General features: G+C 46.0%; 1 protein-coding gene across 2 annotated transcripts in view; it reads right to left on the bottom strand.

The window, feature by feature from the left end:
• Window positions 1–13,308, bottom strand: part of LDLRAD3 (low density lipoprotein receptor class A domain containing 3) — a 255,995-nt gene extending 242,687 nt beyond the window's left edge. For both annotated transcript variants that reach the window (XM_081544662.1, XM_081544663.1), the window contains exon 1: window positions 13,212–13,308. In XM_081544662.1, coding sequence (XP_081400788.1) covers window positions 13,212–13,257 — 46 coding nt within the window. In that variant the 5' untranslated portion in view covers window positions 13,258–13,308. The remainder of the gene's footprint in view (window positions 1–13,211) is intronic.
• Window positions 13,309–20,472: the final 7,164 nt, after the last annotated feature.

Here is a 20,472-nt window from a genome sequence, read left to right as displayed (position 1 = left end):
ACGCAATTACTTATCTGATACCGTGAAAGAAGCCTTGGCATATAGGATTTTATTTCCCTAACTTCTCACTCTATATCTCTTGAACTTTACTACGTCTCCTATGATGAAGAGCTGGGTGATTTTTTCCACAAGAGTTACTGACATTTTGCTGTACACTTGGTCTTATAATTGATGTATTTCTATCATCCTCCACTTCCCTCTAAGATTATATTGATTGATGCGTTTCCTTCCTCGAATCATTTGTGTGGTCTTGGTAGCAAGTTTTACTTCCTTTTAGATTAGGCGAGAAGATAACCTTAAGTTTCTTATTATTTAACGTTTTTAATAGTGATATTTCATGGGACAGAACTGTTTTCAACTCTTTCCTCCCAGTAACTTCTCATATTCGCTAAGTAAACTGTGTAAACTCCCTTCAAGTGGAATTAAGAGGCACAGCAGTTTTCATTCACCTGTCAGAAACCCTTTTTATATGCTACATGCTAGACTCTTAATTGTCTAATTTATCACATGACTTTAAAATTGCTATAATCCATTTTCCTCTAAAAGCCCTCTTTCTTTTTGTCATTTTCTTTTAAGCCACAGGTGACTCCGGTATAAAGATCTCTGCAGGTCTTTGATGCTGAATGAGACTGTTTCAAAGTTTAGAGCAGAAACAATGTGTCACCAAAGGGCAACATCTCAATTTCATCCTTCCCTCAACTGCTTCTCCTCTTCAAAGTCACAGTCGCTTATCTTGAGCGATCACCTCCATGCCTTCCAGGTAACTTACAGGAGATCCTATTGTGTGACAGACACTAAGCCAAGCCCTGACTCAGGTGCTGGACTATAACAACAAATAAGATGGACATTAAGGAAACATGCATGACCCCATCCGGCCTCGTGGAATTCGAATCACAAGAATGGGAGAGTTTTTTCTTCTGCTCAGGATTATTGCTAAATTACACTTTCTGGGTACTTTCAAAAGATCCTGAGATTGCCCCCTCAGTGATGGACAGTGTTCCTTTCCTTGAATATACAGTCCAGCTCCTGATCCACTCCAATTTCCCTGGTATGTTTCTTATTCAAAAAATCAAGCACCCTTAGTATATTTTCGACATCTGTTAGCTTTTCCTGGATTGTCATCATCATCAACTTGGGCAACACAAATGAACTCTGGGCATGCTAAATCTTCCCCTACTGCATTGCTGCTGCCCTTCATAGGTTCCACAGATGTTTATCGCTTCTCTATAACTTTTACAAGGTTAGTTCAATCTTTAATTACTGTAGATTATTCCTGATGTGAGCCTTTCTTCTACAGCAATTACCGTCCACCCTTTCCAGTCCTGCCATGCCACACCCCTGCCAGCTGAGCTCCCTCCTATCATATCTTTTAATAAGATTTTATAAAATCTGCTTTTGAAGCCCCCATTCAGTTCTGTTCTGGTTTCCCTTAGCATCAACCGTTTTTTATAGCTTTGGATTTTTTTCTGATGAAATTTTTACTAATGAAACACCCCCTGCTACTAATCAGTCTTCCATCGCCCCCAAACTCCCTCATCTTTATTTTTATAATAAAAAAAACAAGCTAAATTTAGCACTTTCCAAACCAATTGAGAAGGTTTTTTTTTTCAACTGTGGAGCTACAAGTGTCACGAGGGCTCACTTCTCAGCCATGTCCAATTAGTTCTCCTAGAGAACACTGCCCTGATTCAAGACAGAAGCTGAAGAAAAATGTTCCAGTAAGGCCATCAAAGACAGCACACTTGTGATATCCCCAAAGCTAACCTCACTGGGCCTTATAATAACGAGAACAGATTTTTAATGCAATAAAATTACACACCTTTTATGTTTTCATTTCGCTCTGCCAACAGACACACGAGTGTCCCACACGGAACGCTGGCACCTCGGGTCGGCACGTCTTCTAAATCAAGTTATTCATATGGGCCATGCCCCTCCAGCACCCAGTTCCAGAGGCAGCTAACTGGCTGTGCCCCCTCTCAGCAGCCTCCCTCCAGACCAGAGACAACCTTGTCTTCAGTCTCGCCATGTTGCCTGTTGAAAACCACAGCTGGACTTGAGCACCTGTAAATTCATCCAGTTTACAGTCCCCTGGTAGCATGAAGACTCATTAAAAAGAGAGACAGGTTTCAGGAGAGAACTTAGGAGTGAGGGTTTGGAATCCTGAAGCTTATCATGATCTGCCTGTAGTTATTAACGCCTTTCATACCTGCAATGTTATTTCCTCACAAGGCAGGACCTACTGCCCATAAGAGCCCCTTGGTTTGAGGTAACAAAACAGGGCAAATTCTTTCCAGCTATGATTTCTTTCAATGCAGTACATTAACATTTCACCTTCCACAACAAATAACATCAATGACTAGTTCGGAAAAAGTTCTCCTATATGTGAACCATACCAGCTTAACCTCAGAGTGAGAAAGACAAAACTTCAAGTTTTCTTTTTATATGAGGCATTATAATCAGCACTATATTTTTGTCTTAAAAATCTATTTCTAGACTTTATAAACAGTGAGCACTTCTCTTTGGCAGTCAGCACTACTTGAAGGAAGTACTGACCAAAAAGAAATTACTTCTGGTTGGTATTTCAACAAAATATTTCCACCAAAGGGGGGAAAACATCTCCATCACGAATACATTCAAAGGCAAGTCTCACAGTGCTGAAATAATTTGTTTATTGTTGCTATTGTTTCTTTTAATAAAGAAAACCTTTACATAAGCCAATTTAAATGCCTATAAAAACAAGTCCTCCATAGGGGGGATGAGCAAAATGTCAATTTCAATCTGCCGAGGACAGGCCACTTGAATAAAAACAACTTGAGATGCCTCCTGACCAATAGCTCTCCAACAGATTATTCTATCCAACATAAGCAAGGAATCAATACTGACACCACTCACCAATAACAGAACTCTCTAGCACCATCTAGGAGTACAACTCCTTCTTCCAACACACATGAACTTGAATGTCTACTCAATGCCAATGCAGTAGAGCTAGCCGTCAGGAGCACAGGTTTAAGTTGGGCAGATCTACATGTGAGTTCTGAAACCACCTCTTACTGGCTGCAGAGTTGGGAAATTTCTTTAGTCTTCTAGTTTCCCCATCTCTACAATTGCAGGGCATACTGTCTACCCAAATGAATGCTGTGAAAATGAAATAGGATTCATCAGCAGACGCATGACAAAAATCACGGTACTGACAGATACCAAATGTTTCTAAAGCTGTTTTTAAAAGAATGCATAGTTACAGAAAAACTAAAAGAAAGATGGCCAAGAAGACACATACCTTTGGTATTGGAACATCGCTGAAACATGGATGTGCCTAATTTGCCTTTAACGCTGTAACATCTGTGAACTCAAGAGGTGCCCAACAGCCAGCAGCACCTTATGACAGCACAGTAAACAGAAGCTGTGATCTGGTCACTCTCAGCGCCTGGGAGAACTTGGTCACAGGCGCTAATGTGTGTCATCATTTCCATCCAGTACTGAGTATTGCTGGAAATGCAGAGGCTGAATTTACCTGCTCTTTAGAAAGCCTTTTAAAATTTTGCACTGAAATGAAAAATTATTGTGTATACGAAAGGCAAGGAAACTACATAAATATGAAAATAGTGAAGCAAGTATCTGTCACTGGAGAATGACTACAATTCCATACTTTCTTTTTCAGTTAACGAATTATTTATCTTGGGTTGTCCTGGGTCTTCTTCGCTATGCACGGGCTTTCTCCAGTTGCAGCGAGCAAGGGCTCCTCTTCATTGCAGTGCACCGGCTTCTCATTGTGGTGGCCTGTCTTGTTGTGGAACACAGGCTCTAGGCCCACGGGCTTCAGTAGTTGCAACATGTGGGCTCAGCAGTTGTGGTCTCTGGGCTCTTGGGCACGTGGGCTTCAGTAGTTGTGGCACATGTGCTTAGTTGCTCTGAGGCATGTGGAATCTTCCCAGACCAGGGACTGAACCCGTGTCCCCTGCTCTGGCAGGCAGATTCTTATCCACTGTATCACAAGGGAAGTCCAGTTCCATATTTTCTTGCAAAGTATGAGCCAAGCACTTTAAAGTCAGGTGCTTGAAGATACATCACATTTTGTTTCTGAGATAGAGGCAAAAAGAGTGCCATTTACCAACTGAGAAAGTGAACTGCAAGTGGAGGTGAGTGGACATGCCAAGTGCTTGGGAATAAATGGAATGTCTAAATGTCAGAAGGCAGGTGTGACCAATGCATATATCTCAAAGTAGAATTGATAAAATACAACATTTTCAAAAAGCAAGTCAAAAAACTACAAATATAGACAAGTATGAGTTCATTAGCTCTATGGGCACACATCCATGTGTGTGTACAAATCCACAAGGACTAGATTGATACATACCAGACAGTTAATAGTAACTTTACAAAGAAATAAGAAACGTAAACAGAGGATAAAGAAAGATGTCAATGTTTTACTATAATGACTTCTATTGTGCTTGAAAGTTTTATAACAAGCATGTATTCAAGGTATTATTTTGATAATGTTTTTAATTCAGGAAGATTATAATGAAATGATACATGTACAGTTTCGGCATCCTGCCAGGTAGAGAACCCTCCAGTGATTGGTAGCCATTATTATGCTCCTAGACTCCATAAAAGAAATGAGAAATATGACATATACATTTAACATATGAGTCTAGCCATTAATGAGTTTACAATCTAGTAGGATTAGAGACTAAAAGAGATAGGATATATACTTAGTTTCTAATGCTACTAGTGAAGAAGAACTAAAGAGCCTCTTGATGAAAGTGAGAGAGGAGAGTGAAAAAAGTTGGCTTAAAGCTCAACATTTAGAAAACAAAGATCATGGCATCTGGTCCCATCACTTCATGGCAGATAGATGGGGAAACAGTGGAAACAGTGGCTGACTTTATTTTGGGGGCTCCAAAATCACTGCAGATGGTGATTGCAGCCATGAAATTAAAAGACGCTTACTCCTTGGAAGGAAAGTTATGACCAACCTAGATAGCATATTTCAAAGCAGAGACATTACTTCGCCAACAAAGGTCCGTCTAGTCAAGGCTATGGTTTTTCCAGTAGTCATGTATGGATGTGAGAGTTGGACCATAAAGAAAGCTGAGCGCCGAAGAATTGATGCTTTTGAACTGTGGTATTGGAGAAGACTCTTGAGAGTCCCTTGGACTTAAAGGAGATTCAACCAGTCCATCCTAAAGGAGATCAGTCCTGGGTGTTCATTGGAAGGACTGATGTTGAAGATGAAACTCCAATACTTTGGCCACCTGATGCGAAGAGCTGACTCATTTGAAAAGACCCTGATGCTGGGAAAGATTGAGGGCAGGAGGAGAAGGGGACGACAGAGGATGAGATGGCTGGATGGCATCACCGACTCAATGGACATGGGTTTGGGTGGACTCCGGGAGTTGAGATGGACAGGGAAGCCTGGCGTGCTGTGGTTCATGGGGTCGCAAAGCGTCGGACACGACTAAGTGACTGAACTGAACTGAACTGATGTGTGTGTGTGTGTATATATATATATAAAGATATATATATATATACATACACTAAGTTACGTGTATATATACACCAAGATATACATATTATACATATATACACATATTTATCATATATATATATGTGTGTGCTAACCTGCAATGCAGGAGACCCCGGTTCGATTCCTGGGTTGGGAAGATCCACTGGAGAAGGGATAGGCTACCTACTCCAATATTCTGGCCTGGAGAACTCCATGGACTGTATAGTCCATGGGCTTGCACAACTGAGCAATTTCACTTTCACTTTACTTTAGCATATATGTGTCTGTAGGTAGTATGACAAGATAAAGAAGATTGCTGCCTACAGCCCCAGAAGAAATGTCTCATTAGAATCTCATAAGCCTAGAGTTAAAAGAACCTTAGAATACCAATAGATGCACCCCAAAATTTTATCTGGATAGCTAAAGAAGCAAGCTAGGACATGCACCATCACCTCTGAAACCTTATCAAGAATGACCCATCCAACTTGGAGAGCATTATGTCTAGTGAAATAAGTCAAACAGAGAGAAATACTATATGATATCACTTACATGTGGAATCTAAAAAATACCACAACTAGTGAATATAACATAAATGAAGCTTACTCACAGGTGTAGAGAACAAACTAGTGGTCACCAGTAGGGCAGCGGATGTAACTGGGTGTACAAGGATGTATTATACAACATAGGGAATATAGTCAATACTTTATAATAACTGCAAATGAAAAGTAACCTTTAAAAGTTGTATAAAAATAAAAATTTTAAGAAAAGAATGACTCATCCATTAAATATTCCCAAAGACTGGATATCCAGGTTCGTCAAAGCCTTGTGACATCCACACAGCTCTGTTCTCATGAAGGTCATAGATCCATTAGTATATCTCACATTTAGGAATACAATGCCTCCAAAGCCCCACTTGCTGGAGAAGTGCCTCTGCCCTTCCCAGATCATGACAGAGATAAACAACCCCATATCCATCACTGGATCATTCATGTCTTCAAGGGCCAAGAACAAGTTCTACACAGCTCTGCCTCCCCTAGAGCACAGAGCTGGTACCGCACTAGTGAACAGTCAAAGACACTAAGTCCCCTACGTATGAACCTTCAAGTTGCAAACTTTCAAAGATGCAAATGCGCATCTGGTTCCAACAAGGAACCAGGACCTGTGCCATCAATGTCAGCTGTGAGTGAAATTGCAGCTTGCTCTCCGTCTCCTATTGCTGACAATCCTTCAGCTCTACCATCTCCCACCTGCCTCCCTTCTCCAGTCAGTAACTCTACTTGCCTCTCCATTTGATGTCAGCCCCTGTATGGGTCAGGAAGATCTCCTGGAGAAGGGGTTAGCTATTCACTCTAGTATTCTTGCCTGGAGAATTCCACGGACAGAGGAGCCTGGAGGGCTACAGTCCATGGGGTCACAAAGAGTCGGACAGGACCGAGCGTCTAACACTACACCTTTCAAGGCACTGTGCTGTTAAGATTAAAAATTTTTGTGTGTGTGTGTTTGTTTTCTATGTATTTTTAGTGTGAAAAGTGTTATAAACGTATTACAGAACAGTATTACATAGCCGATTCTGTTAGTTGGGTACCTAGGCTAACTTTGTTGAACTTATGAACAAATTGGACTTACAAATGCCCTCTTGGAATGGAACTCATTCCCATGTAGGGGACATACTCTAAAGCTTTGAGAAGAGTTTTCAAGTTACCCAGACACAAAAGGGAAGAAAACAAGACTCACAGGCTCAGGAAGCCAGGGCTCTCGCCTGGAGAAGCCTTTGGGGAGAGGGTGTGATTTGAGGCTCATGTGTCTGATGGAAGATAAGGGACACTTCTCCCCTCCAAACCCAGCGCTGCTCTCTTGGTACCTCCCTTCCTCCCTGCGCCCTCACACACAGAAGAAGACAGCGGCAGACACTGCACATCGATGCTGGTCTTCGAAGAGAGGAGGAAGCTAAAGACTCAAGGAAGGCTGGCCACCACCGAACAAAGGAGCCGGACAGCTGGGAGGCAAAGTGTCTTAAAGGGATGCAACAGTTACTAAGTGACGCAGAGCTTAACTTTCAAAGAACTTCAGAGAAGAAAGTAGAAGATGCACATTTCTCCAAAGCTCCCTGGCTGCTAGTACGGACAATCCCACCCCCCCCACCCCCCACCCCCGCGCCCACCTAGAGAAGGAACTCCAGTTGTAAAAGCTTTTGATGGGAAGGGGGAAGGAACCATGGGGAGGGAAGGGGAACTGAGAGGAACAATGACCGCTCTGTGGGGTGGAGGCAGGGGGACTTCCAGGGTGAGATTTCAACACTGCAGCTCCCAAGGCAAACTCCAGAGCGCTTCTCCTCCAGCCACAGGGATAGTGAACCTCCCAAGTTTAAAAGGTCTTCAGGGAACCAAGCGGCTCTGATGTCACCCACCACCTGCCTTTTACTTGCTTCCTCAGCCTGTCTCTCCCAAGGGAACGAAATCCACAATCTCCAGCTTCACTTGCTTTCACTATCACACAAGAGCAAGAAGCAGGAGCGAAAGGTCAGGGCTGAGGCTATTTCTAGACAAAACCTATTTTCACATTAAACTTGTGGGGTTGCAGAAACAGAAAGCAGAAACCTGATGACTAAGAGACCTTTGGGAGGAGAATACCACCCTGAATCGCTGTATCTGGGAGACACTTTAAGGATGAGTAGTAAGAATGCTCCAGATGTACGGCAAGGTGGGGAATGCTCACACCAGACCCAGGGTTCACCACTGGCATGCTCAAGCTGGGCTGATTCTGCCCTCAGGGGATACGTGGTAACAGCTGGAGACATTGTTGGTTGTCACAGCTCAGGGAGGCAGGGAGAAGGAGGCTGCCTCTGGCACCAAGGGCCAGTGGTGCTGCTAAACACCCTACAATACGAAGGACAGCCCCCCACAACAAAGCGCTCTCCAGTCCCAAGCCAGGCTGAGAGATGCTTCCCCAGAGAAACACCATCCCTATAGCCATCTCCAGAAACCCTAACCATCCTATCTGAAATAAATATTTGCCATCCCTCTGACCCGGCAGTTACCCTGTCACACAAGTCTACTTACCGTGTGTGTGTGTGTGTGTGTGTGTGTGTGTGCGCGCGCGCGCGCTTAGTTGCTCAGTTGTGTCCAACTCTTTGCGACCCCATAGACTGTAGCCTGCCATGTTCCTCTGTCCATGGGATTCTCCAGGCAAGAACACTGGAGTGGGTAGCCATTCCCTTCTCCAGGGGATCTTCCCAACCCCTGGGTCGAACCCAGGTCTCCTGCATTGCAGGCAGATTCTTTACCAGCTGAGCCACCAAAAGTTTACCTATCCTGTAAGCAATATCAAACATCAAACAGATATGACCGGCAAATCCTGTATCCTCAGAGTACCTGGCTCTTCTCCCAGCAGACGTTTTAAGGGCACTCCTCAAGACCCAAAAAGTAGATTCTTTCACAACAATTACAATGATAGCAACACACACACAGGAGCTGCTGCTGCTGCTAAGTCGCTTGAGTCGTGTCCGACTCTGTGCGACCCATTAGACGGCAGCCCACCAGGCTCCTTCGTCTCTGGGATTCTCCAGGCAAGAGTATTGGAATGGGTTGCCATTTCCTTCTCCAGTGCATTAAAGTGAAAAGTGAAAGTGAAGTCGCTCAGTCGTGTCTGACTCTTCGCGACCCCATGGCTGCAGCCTACCAGGCTCCTCCGTCCATGAGGTTTCCCAGGCAAGAGTACTGGAGTGGGGTGCCATTTCCTTCTCCCACACACAGGAGCAGCCATGTTTGAAAACCTCCCCAACTGTCAGGTAGATGCAGAGGCAAAAATAGCTGCACAGTTAGGATGGCCCATGCATTTCCAAAATATTCCAAAGAGAGAAAGAGGGAAAGAGAACAAACAAGATAACTCCACAACCAAAAATAGATTTTCCCCCAGGGCTCTCTCAGAGCTAAAATCAGTTCCATAACTCTGAGTTGTCTTTCATTTTTCAATTGTAAAATACCATAAACATGTAAGCAAAGAGGGGAAAGGTAAATATAGAATTTAATGAATGAAAACAAACCCCCATGTAACTATACCTCGGGTCAAGAAATGAAACCATGTCCAGTGGTATCTCCCTGCCAGACATGCCTCTCCCATGCACAGAGCAAAAATATGGGTGCTATTTTGAAAGTTCTATCTTTACTCAAGGACTGGGATTTATTTTTATGTATTTACCACAAATACCAACTGCTGTGACTGCAAAGTGAACAGATTTGGGAAGGGGGGCTGTTTATGGAAACAAACTCATGGATTGTTAATTCACAAAAGCACGTAGGGGGAAAGGCATGGAAGGATGCCCGGAAATAGGGCGGAAAGCCCAGACTGGGGGCCCAGAGAGAAACTCGAGTCAGAATCTGGCACCCTGTGTACGGATAATCTCTCATGGACCACAAAATGACTTCCTGTCACACAATATCGCTGGAAAAACTCAACAGAATCACGTGTTTCAAGGGAGAGCAGAGCATCTCACACGTAGGAGACGACGGTCCACAGATACTGGGTTCCCTCTTCTCTCCTTGCCCGTGGAAAAGGGCAAGGTTGAAAAGGCCATGACGTTCGTAGGAGATTATTTGATTAGAAACTCTCCTAATTCCCAGTTCTCTAAACTCTTTCATGAAGAAGACGATACAACCCCACTTTCAAGTTCTTCTGGCGACCTTGACAAGGAGGCACCTAAACCAGTCTTGGAGGCCCTCCCTCTGCTACTGGCTCACATCCCGTGCCTCTCCCTCACTTATCACAAAGGAAAAGGCCTAAGTGGATTGTCAGGAAAAAACACCTCGCACCCCAGCAGGGAGCCTTCATCCATCTCTTTGAAGACGAAAAGCAACAAGGTGTGTTTATTTGTACTTGCTGCACACAGCCTCATCGACTGGCCTAGGCTACGCGAAGCCACTCAGTTCGTTTAAAAATAATAATAATAATAAAACCCACCTGCTCACATCACTAAGCAGATCGTTCCAGGAGAAAAGGTCAACACCCACACTCCTGGGCACACACTGGGGAAATCAAGCCTTTTCACTGACAGGTAGAGAAGGTCAGGGAGTTCCTAAAAGGTCAACCAGTAAGGAGGTGAGCCGTCTAAGCCCCCCCTCCAAGGCCTAACCACCATTAGACATCCTTCAGCATCTAAGCACTTAAACCCACCGAGCCCACCTTGGCAAGGAAAGCTGGACCTCAAACGGCCTGAGCTTTTCTCACCAGATACATTAAAAAATAATAACGGTCGAAATCGATGCTTCACTTTCCCAACACAAACAATAAAAAAGAAGGAAAAAATACACACACGCATGCAAAGGTGTCTGAGAAGGCTCCTGAAAAACAGAGGCCCCCAGATTGCTCTTGAAACATCAGTGTCCTTCAAGTCCTACAAAGACCTGAAACTCAGACTAGGGCTCCACTCTGACCCCGAGTTTCTTCACAGACTATCAAAGGGAGAAAGAAATCCAAAGTGCCAAAGCACTGGCATTGATCATCTTTCTTGTTCGAGCAAGTTCCCGAAAGAGGATGGAGGTGGAGGGTATGGGACAGAAGGACAGGGTCTCTGGCCCACTACGAACTGACCTACCATGCAGGCTTCAGGAGACATGACCGGCCCTGTTCTCCGGTGACACGTTAGGGCAAAGTGGAATCCCTGCTAGAAGGGTGATACTTACTATAACAGGAAAAATGCACACACTTCAACCTGCCTAGAGGTTTCTAAACCAGCAACTCACTGTAAAGGTGAGTCAAAACCACACAAGCCCAAGAAATACAGACAACAGAAAACCACCACTTGGGACAGCTAGGTGTTTAGTGACTACCACCCCCCATCCTCCCCTCCCCACTATGACTGTTGTTCAGTTGTGTCCAACTCTTTGAACCCCATGGATTGCAGCACACCAGGTTTCCCTGTCCTTCACTATCTCCTGGAGTTTGCTCAAACCCACTCTGACTATTTTACTTATTTTAGCCCTATTTTACATGTACACACACATTAACCAGTGCTGACCAGAGAAAGACAAAATTAACTTTACAGCTATTTTTACAGTGATGAGGACTCAATGAAAGCCACCCAGTACTAACTGAGAGATTCAATAAATAACAGTTTCTACTGGGCCGCAGGCAGTTCCCTGAGGACATGCACAAGACCTGGCTTCCCGACTGCCCTGCTTGGGTTTTATCAGGGGACACACCAGGTCAACGCAAATGGAAAGCATGAATCTAGGCAGGTCTTTGTGTCTGAGATGTCCAGGAAACCTCCCAGTTCTAACAGCCTCCAAATAATCACTCGTCCCTACCTGTGACTGCCAACGCCCCCCTGGGAAGCCTCTCCCTGGGGTGGCTGAGTAGTTCAGGAGAAACAGGACACTCTGACCAACACCTGGTTAAAAATCCACAGCAGCCACCAGCATTCCACCCTCCCTGGAAGCCGCAGAAAACCCACAGACATCTAAGCGGGAGTCTCGGAGGAGTGGGGATGATGTCATAGGTCTTAGAGTGGGGGAAGGCTACTCAGCGGATTCTCAGGATGGCCAGGACCAGGGACTCCAAACAAGGAGGAGGGTTTGTCTTTCCAAGTGCACATCTGGCAGGGAGGGGGAAGCCTGGAATTAAGTGAGGCTCAACTTCCCCAACAAACACACCCCCAAAGATACTTCCATCACAAGTAGCTGGAAGTATCTGGGAGAATCAGGCATGAATTAGACATGTAGATGGCACCAACTTCAGGCAAGCCAGCTTCTTGCTGAAGAAAGTTCACGCTGCCCTGTCATCTACTTTCGCGTGCATCAGCTGCCCAGAAATAAACATGGGGGGCCAAGGGCCTGCCGACCCTAGGAGGGGCAGCTGACAGCTGTGACCAGCGGGCAGGGACAGGGGAACAGTTCAGGGCTGGAATTTGGAGCGTGCCCACATCAGCAGAAAAGTTACAGGGAACGTCACGCTGCTCCTGAAGATCTCAGGGTGCACACGTTAAAGGCGATGGCAGGTTCAAAGGGCGGCAGATGAAGCCCGTGCCCTCTCCCAGGGTATCTTGCTAGACAGGGCGTCCACCGTAGGGCGAGTGGGGGTGATCAGATGATTTAAATAAATGTCTTGCTCCCAGAATCAGTGGGAAAGATGAATAATTCCCAGGTCCAGCCCTGCTTCATCTCCCTTTGCCCAAACCAAACACAGACCCAGGGAGGAATGGAAGGGAAGGGCGATACCACCCGCCCCGCGGTCCAGGTAGGAAACTGAGGCACGGGGGTGCACACAAGAGAACCCAAAGGGGCCCTGGGGAGGCTAACACAGCACCCAGCACACCGCGTCTGGGATGCTGGGATCAGGGAAGCGTACTCTCCTCTCCCCACCCTTCTTCCTTTCTTCTACACAACACACAACACACACACACACAAACACGCACGAACTCTCCAGCTACGCCCAATCGGGGCAGCTGCCGGGCTCCCCAGAGCCGGACTGCACACAAAGCCCCGCCCGTGCACACACCACACAGCACAAGCCGGCGCGCACGCCCACACAATAGGACGGCGCGCACCCCGCCGCGGCCCCTCGCCGGGGTCCCGGCCAGCCCGGCGCCGGGGTCCGCCCTCTGTGCACACCCGCGCCGGGAGACGCAGCCCGGGCAAGGGGAGGGGGCACGATCGCAGCCCCGCCGCCGCGCCCCGCGCCCCGCAGAAAGTTCTCCGGACGCCCCCCGACTCACCCGCGGAGCTGCTCAGCAGCAGGCACAGCGGCCCCAGCAGCCACATGGCGCGGCCGCCGCTCCCGCTGCCCGGCGCAGTCGCTGCCCCCGCGGCCTCGGCGACGACCCCGCCCCTCGCCGCGCCGGCCCCGCCCCCGCGGTCCCGCCTCCTGCCCGCCCCGCCCTCCTCGGGCCGGCCGGCCCGGCCCCGCTCCGCGAAGTTTTCGCTAGCATCCGGGCCGCGCACCGCCCGCGTCCTGCCCCGGGTGTCCGGGCTCAGAGAGGCCGCCAAGGGAGGGTCCAGCCCTGGCGGCCGCTCACCGCCAACCCCCTCTGGCTGCGAGGATCTAACAGTCCAGGCTCTGTCCTCGCCTTCTCTTTCTCTTTTTCCTCCCACTTCTGTTCCTCCATCCTTCGAGGATGCCGCGCTCACCACCTCCTCAAGTCCCAAACTTGAATTCTTTACAGAACTAACTAAAAAATGAGCTTACTCCAAGGAGGGAAAGAAAGAGTTGAAAGAATGGGCCATATGTTATGAGAAAACACACACACAGACATATACATGTATTATTTTTAGTAGCAATATGGAATACGACGAAGTGCTTCTCAAACTTTTCAAATGCACCCGGCGCACCGGGACTCTGCCTCAGTAGGTATAGAGTGGGGCCTGCGATTCTGCTTTTCTAAGAAGCTTTCAGGTGATTTGGAAACTGATGGTGAACCACAAGTGAAGTAGGCACACAGCTTTAGCCTGTGCTTGATTTTCTCTGGATCTTGTCTGCCTAGACCAAGGGACTTTGGGACCCCAGTTTGCAGAAAAGGAAAGTAAATGTGAAAGTAGAAGCCCAAATACAAAAAGAACAGCTGCTCCAGTGCAGTTGGGGCTCCAAGACAGCACTGGTGACAATTCTGAGGATTTAGACGGAGGAAGAATCAATGACGCTTTCCTGCTCCACTTTCCAGCCCCTTCCCTCTCCAGAAAAAAACAAAAAGTCAAGAAAAAAATGCAAGTCATCACCCCAAACTGGAAATATCCATTAACTGAGGAATGGATAAAGAAATGGTGTCCTATCACTTAATGCAGCAACATGTGCTGCTGCTTTAGTCACCCAGTCGTGTCCAACTCTTGGGACCCAATGGATTGTAGCCCTCCAGGCTCCTCTGTCCATTCGGTTCTCTAGGCAAGAATACTGAAGTGGGTTGACATTTCCTGCTCCAGGGGATCTTCCTGACCCAGGGATTGAACCCGGGTCTCCTGTATTGCAGGCGGATTCTTTACCGCAAGTGGCTCAACATGAATGAATCTCAGAACTGTGCTAGGAGAAAGAATCCAGCCTCCAAGGGTACATTCTGTATGACTCCATTTATAAGACATGAAGGATGAGGACAGGGAGGGAAGCGAAGCTATAGGGACCAAAATCAGCTCAGTAGATACCAGGATCTGGCCTGGTTAAGAGGGACCAGTGCAAAGGGTCACAAGGGAACGGTGTGGAGCAGTGAGACTGTTCTGCAACCTGATTATGGTGGTGGTGGTGGCTGTTGTATACAATGTATACATAACTTTATGCATTTGTGAAAACTTAGAGAACTACATCACTAAAACCCACACCTAAAGCAAGTGCATTTTACTGTGTATAAACCATATCTGTTTGGAGGAGCTAGGAGAGCATGGGTGCTGGAACTGCTGATAAGGGAAGTTGTGGATGGGATAACCACATTAGATTTGAGATGAACTGGAGAAACCACAGAGGATACTGAGATTCAGTGTCTTTGCATTTTAATTATCTGCTCTAGTCTGGAAATATAAAGGCTAAACTGAATCAGGTCAAAATTTTAAAAATAACAACGACGGTTCAAGGTAATGAAAAACTGTGATGCCAAATGTGTAGGCAAGTTGAGAAAGTTCCATATTAGAAACTACTTTGTTAAATATGGAAAACACAAACAAATTCTCCATGACATTTAGCGTCTGGGGGTTTTCTTCTGGGGTCCATGAGGACTAGGATGCTCATCTCACGGGCTTCAGAGAATTTTAAAACCAATATTTTATGCAAATTTCAAGAGTGTATGAGTACATACATTTTCCAGGAAGTGTGTTGGAATGAAGCCTCTGACCTCTGATAATGATACAAAAGAAGGCAAATAATTTCTCCTACAGCTGTTCATTTGCCTCCAAACATTAGGAATATGGAAGGAGGAATGGATCTGACCCAGTACCATCTTTCTTATTTCCCTGTGTTCCTTTGGGCACATGACCTTCAACTCTGTAAGTACCTGGTTTACTTCCTGCCTTTCTGTCTCTGTCTCAATTTCTCTCTCTCCCCCTCTCTCTCCCCCGCCACTCCCCACACACATGCACACACATTTCTTTTAAATATATGAGTGTCTTTGAGACCATTCCAACTATGTAAAGCCCTCTTTACATTCCATGTTGTTTTTATACTTCTATTGAATCACTATCAGCCTCTCCACCGTTTAAGCTGTTCAGTTCAATTCAGTTGTTCAGTCATGTCTGACTCTTTGTGACCTCCATGGACTGCAGCATGCCAGGCTTCCATGTCCTTCACCAACTCCCGGAGCTTGCTCAAACTCATGTCCATCGAGTTGGTGATGCCACCCAAGCATCTCATCCTCTGTCATCCCCCTCTCTTCCCACCTTCAATCTTTCCCAGTATTAGGGTCTTTTCAAATAAGTCAGTTCTTCGCATCAGGTGGACAAAGTGTTGGAGTTTCAGCTTCAGCATCAGTCTTTCCAATGAATATTCAGGACTCATTTCCTTTAGGATTGACTGGTTTGATCTCCTTGCAGTCCAAGGGACTATCAAGAGTCTTCTCCAACACCACAGTTCAAAACCATCAGTTCTTCGGTGCTCAGCTTTCTTTATGGTCCAACTCCCACATCTATACATGACTACTGGAAAAACCATAGCTTTGACTAGACGTACCTTTGTCAGCAAAGTAATGTCTCTGCTTTTTAATATGCTATCTAGATTGGTCATGGCTTTTCTTCCAAGGAGCAAATGTCATTTAATTTCATGGCTGCAATCACCATCTGCAGTGATTTTGGAGCCCCCCAAAATAAAGTCTGTCACTGTTTCCATTGTTTCCCCATCTATTTGCCATGAAGTGATGGGACCGGATGCCATGATCTTAGCTTTTTGAATGTTGAGTTTCTAGCCAGCTTTTTCACTCTCCTCTTTCACTTTCATGAAGAGGCTCTTAAGTTCCTCTTTGCTTTCAGCCATAAGGGTAGTGTCATCAGCATATGTGAGGTTGTTGCTATTTCTCCTGGCAATCTTGATTCCAGCTTGTGCTTCATCCTGCCCAGCATTTCTCATGATGTACTCTGCATATAAATTAAATAAGCAGGATGACAATATACAGCCTTGACATACTCCTTTCCCTGTTTGGAACAAGTTCATTGTTCCATGTCCGGTTCTAACTGTTGCTTCTTGACCTGCATACAGGTTTCTCAAGAGGCAGGTCAGGTGGTCTGGTATTCCCATCTCTTGAAGAATTTTCCACAGTTTGTTGTGATCCACACAGTCAAAGGCTTTGTTGTAGTTAATAAAGCAGAAGTAGATGTCTTTCTGGAACTCTCTTGCTTTTTCTATGATCCAACGGATGTTGGCAATTTGATCTCTGGTTCCTCTGCCTTTTCTGCCAGTTCTTTGGAATTCTAACGAAAGCACAGGACCCTCAGCTTCCGGGAAATGTAATAGGATCCAGTGCTAATTGTTCAGATCTCAGGGAGCCAATCCCAAGGGTTTTTTTTACAGTTGGTTTCATAAAAATATAAATCAGAGTGCTTCATGGCTCTTATTTACCAAAAATGAGACACTCTGATCTTGGACATATGCTTCAAACATGGCTTCACGTTGTTGAAGAAGTGAAGAAAGAGTTTTGTCTCACTGTGGTCTTTGGTAGAATGATCTATAGTTCTCGTGTTTTTCTCATCAACTCCTCACAGCAGTTCCAGCCACATCACACATGAAAATAGCACAAACTAGACTTGAGCTCAGCTTCTTCTTCATTGTTCTGCCACTAAGTCATGTTCGACTCTTGGTGACCCCATGAGCTGCAACTTGCCAGGCTTCTCTGTCCTTCACTATCTCACACAGTTTGCTCAAACTCATGTGCATTGAGTCAATGATGCCATCCAACCATCTCATTCTCTGTCGTCCCCTTCTCCTCTTGCCCTCAATCTTTCCCAGCATCAGGGTCTCTTCCAGTGAATTGACTCTTCGCATCAGGTGGCCAGAGTATTGAAGCTTCAGCTTCAGCATCATTCCTTCCAATGAATAAGCTTCTTTTTACCGTGCTCCAGTTCTCTTCACGTCCTAGTCTGTGACTTTGGGCAAATGATTAGACTCTCTGAGCTTTAGTTTCATTATCTGTAAAATGGGAATAATAAGAGACCCTAGATCTTAGGGTTGCTGTCAGGATTCAATGAGCTATGTGAAGTCTTTTGCACAGTACCTTGCACATAATAATTGCTCAAGAAAAAGTAGATGCTGGTGTGGTTGTGGTTATGATCCGCACTGCAAGGCAGCTGCTGTGGTAGCCCGTCTCCAAGATGGCTCAGACTCAGAGATCCTTGGCTTCTGGTATCGTGCTTTCTATAGTCCCCTCCCATAGTCCCTTCCACACTGGCCTGGCTGACACGTGTCACCAGTAGATATTGTGGAAGTGGCAGAGGGAACCCTCTAAGGCTGGATCACAAAGGACATAGCACTTTCTTCCTTGCTCCCTCCCTTGTTCTGGATGAAGTCAGCCACTGTGTTGTGAGGACACTCAAGAAGTCCCATGGATAGGCCCACATGGAGAGGGACTGAGCTTCCTGCCAACTTGGAATGAACCATCTTGGCAGCAGAACCTTCAGTCTCAATCAAGCCCTCAGATGACTGTGCCTGGACCAATGTCTGACGGGCTATTGTGAGAAATCCTGAGCTGGAACCACCCAGCCACTCCCAAATTCCTGATCTACAGAGACTGTCAGAGATAATAAGTATCTATTGTTGTTTTAAACCACTGACTTCCAGGTGATTCTTTATTTGGCAATAGATAACTATTACTCCTGCTTTTAAAGCCGTCCAGAGGATTGACTCAATGATTCTATAGGACCTTATAAATGACTGCATAATTGGAAAACACTCTGAATTTTGACTGCTGCTTAGTAAGCATTCAAATGTTTGTCTGATTGTTATCATGGTTTATTCTGAAATTATTGTCATTATCATCACCTTTTTTCCAAAGCACCTAGGCCACATTCAAATTTTAAAAAAAGGTTTTAACTCGAAGAAGAAGAGTAAAGATGTGGGTAGAACTAACAAGCAGAGGAAGAGCCGCAGGACACCAGAGAGACAGAGAGAAACTAGTTACAAAATGTTTACTGGAAACTAGCAGACATTCATGGCACCCCACTCCAGTACTCTTGCCTGGAAAATCCCATGGACGGAGGAGCCTGGTAGGCTACAGTCCATGGGGTCGCTAAGAGTCGGACACGACTGAGAGATTTCACTTTCACTTTTCCCTTTCATCCACTGGAGAAGGAACTGGCAACCCACTCCAGTGTTCTTGCCTGGAGAATCCCAGGGATGGCGGAGCCTGGTGGGCTGCTGTCTATAGGGTCGCACAGAGTCGGACACGACTGAAGCGACTTAGCAGCAGCAGCAGCAGTAGACATTCGCTTCATAAAAATCATGCAGAGAGATGGTAGATGGTCTTGCTCCCTTCCTCCCCCAGTTATTTCCTTGGCTCCCAGTTTCACATGGGCACCATCCTTCCTGCCCTATGCTCGCACTGGCATCCATCTGATTTTCGGTCCTTCTGGGATATGAAGAAGACAGAAATTCCCTTGAGGAATTCAGTCCCAGAAGGCTCATTCCCCTCCACACTGGGGTGGATGCTGGAATCTGCCAGTTGAGAGGCTGCCTGGCGGAAGAAGATGACTGTGTTCTTCCTGAAATGTGTGCCCATGTGCACTGTCTCCCCCTCATGCGTGACTGTCATGACTCCACAAAGTCAAGTAAGCTACTCCACAAAGGCTTTGAAGTAGCTTGACACACCTGGGCCCCTCGGTCCCACCACGTACTAGCTCTGTGAGGCTGAAGAAGTCACTTTACCTCTGACTGTCATTTTCCTGTACAATGGACGTAACAGTTGTACCCACCTCCTGGGGTTGTTGCGCGAAGCAGGAGGACTCACTGATTCCCTCACTTATTTGACAGTTGTTGCAAGAGAACTGTGTCAAACACTGTTCTGGACTCTGGTTTGCTGCTGTGAACACACCTTTCCTTGTCATCACAGAGCTCACAGTCTAACTGGGGAGGCAGACGGACATCAAATTGACATGTAATACAGGGTCCTTTATCATAAGGGCTATGTGAGGCATTCTGCAGTTACTGACTCACAGTCTTGATTTGTTCAGCCCTTATTTGTATTACTGGCTGAGGGCCTACATTTGAGGGCTAAGTAATACCAGGAAACATGAAGGTTAAAACATCAAATGTCTGCAGTAGGCAACCTCTGAGATGGCCCTCAATGATCCTACTTCCTGGAATTCACACTTTTACGTCATTCCCTCCCTTGAATGTTGCTGGATCTAGTGACTCAACTCTAACAAAGAGAATACAGCCAAAGTATTCCAAAACTGTGCTCAGTCACTCAGTCATGTCTGACTCTGCGGCCCTATGAACTATAGTCTCCTCTGTCCACGGGAGACGCAAGAATACTGGAGTGGGTTGCCGTGCCCTTCTCCAAGATATCTTCCCGACCCAGGGATCAAACCCGAGCCTCTTATGTCTCTTGCATTGGCAGGTGGGTTCTTTACCACTAGCACCACCTAGATCATACCAACATGTTTTTCTCTCTCTCTCCCTGTCTCCCTCGCCAGCTCCCAATTTCTAAACTGTACTATGTATGGAAAGGTTCACCTGGCAAGGAAGTGGAAAGGCCTCCAGCCACAGCTAGTGAGGTACTAAGACCCTCAATCCAATGAGCCCACCGACAACTGAATCCCACCAACAACTACATGCCTGAACTTGGATGCAAATCTTCCCCCCAGTCAAGCCTTCAGATGAGATCCAACCCTGGCTGACTGCTTGATTACAACCTCATGAGAGACCTTAGACAGAGGAACCCAGCTAACTGTGCTCAGATTCCTGACCCAGGAAAACTGGAATATTATATGTTTCTTGTTTTAAGGCACTAAATTTTGAGATAATCGGTTACAGACCAACAGATAACTAATACAAAAGCCTTACTGTAAACATTGAGTCTG

This window comes from Giraffa tippelskirchi, chromosome 11 (assembly GCF_054371585.1).
Source record: "Giraffa tippelskirchi isolate mGirTip1 chromosome 11, T2T-mGirTip1v1.2.pri, whole genome shotgun sequence".
In the NCBI taxonomy this organism is placed as follows: domain Eukaryota; kingdom Metazoa; phylum Chordata; class Mammalia; order Artiodactyla; family Giraffidae; genus Giraffa; species Giraffa tippelskirchi.
Note: the sequence above shows the minus strand (reverse complement) of the source record. Positions and strands in the feature narration are given on the sequence as shown.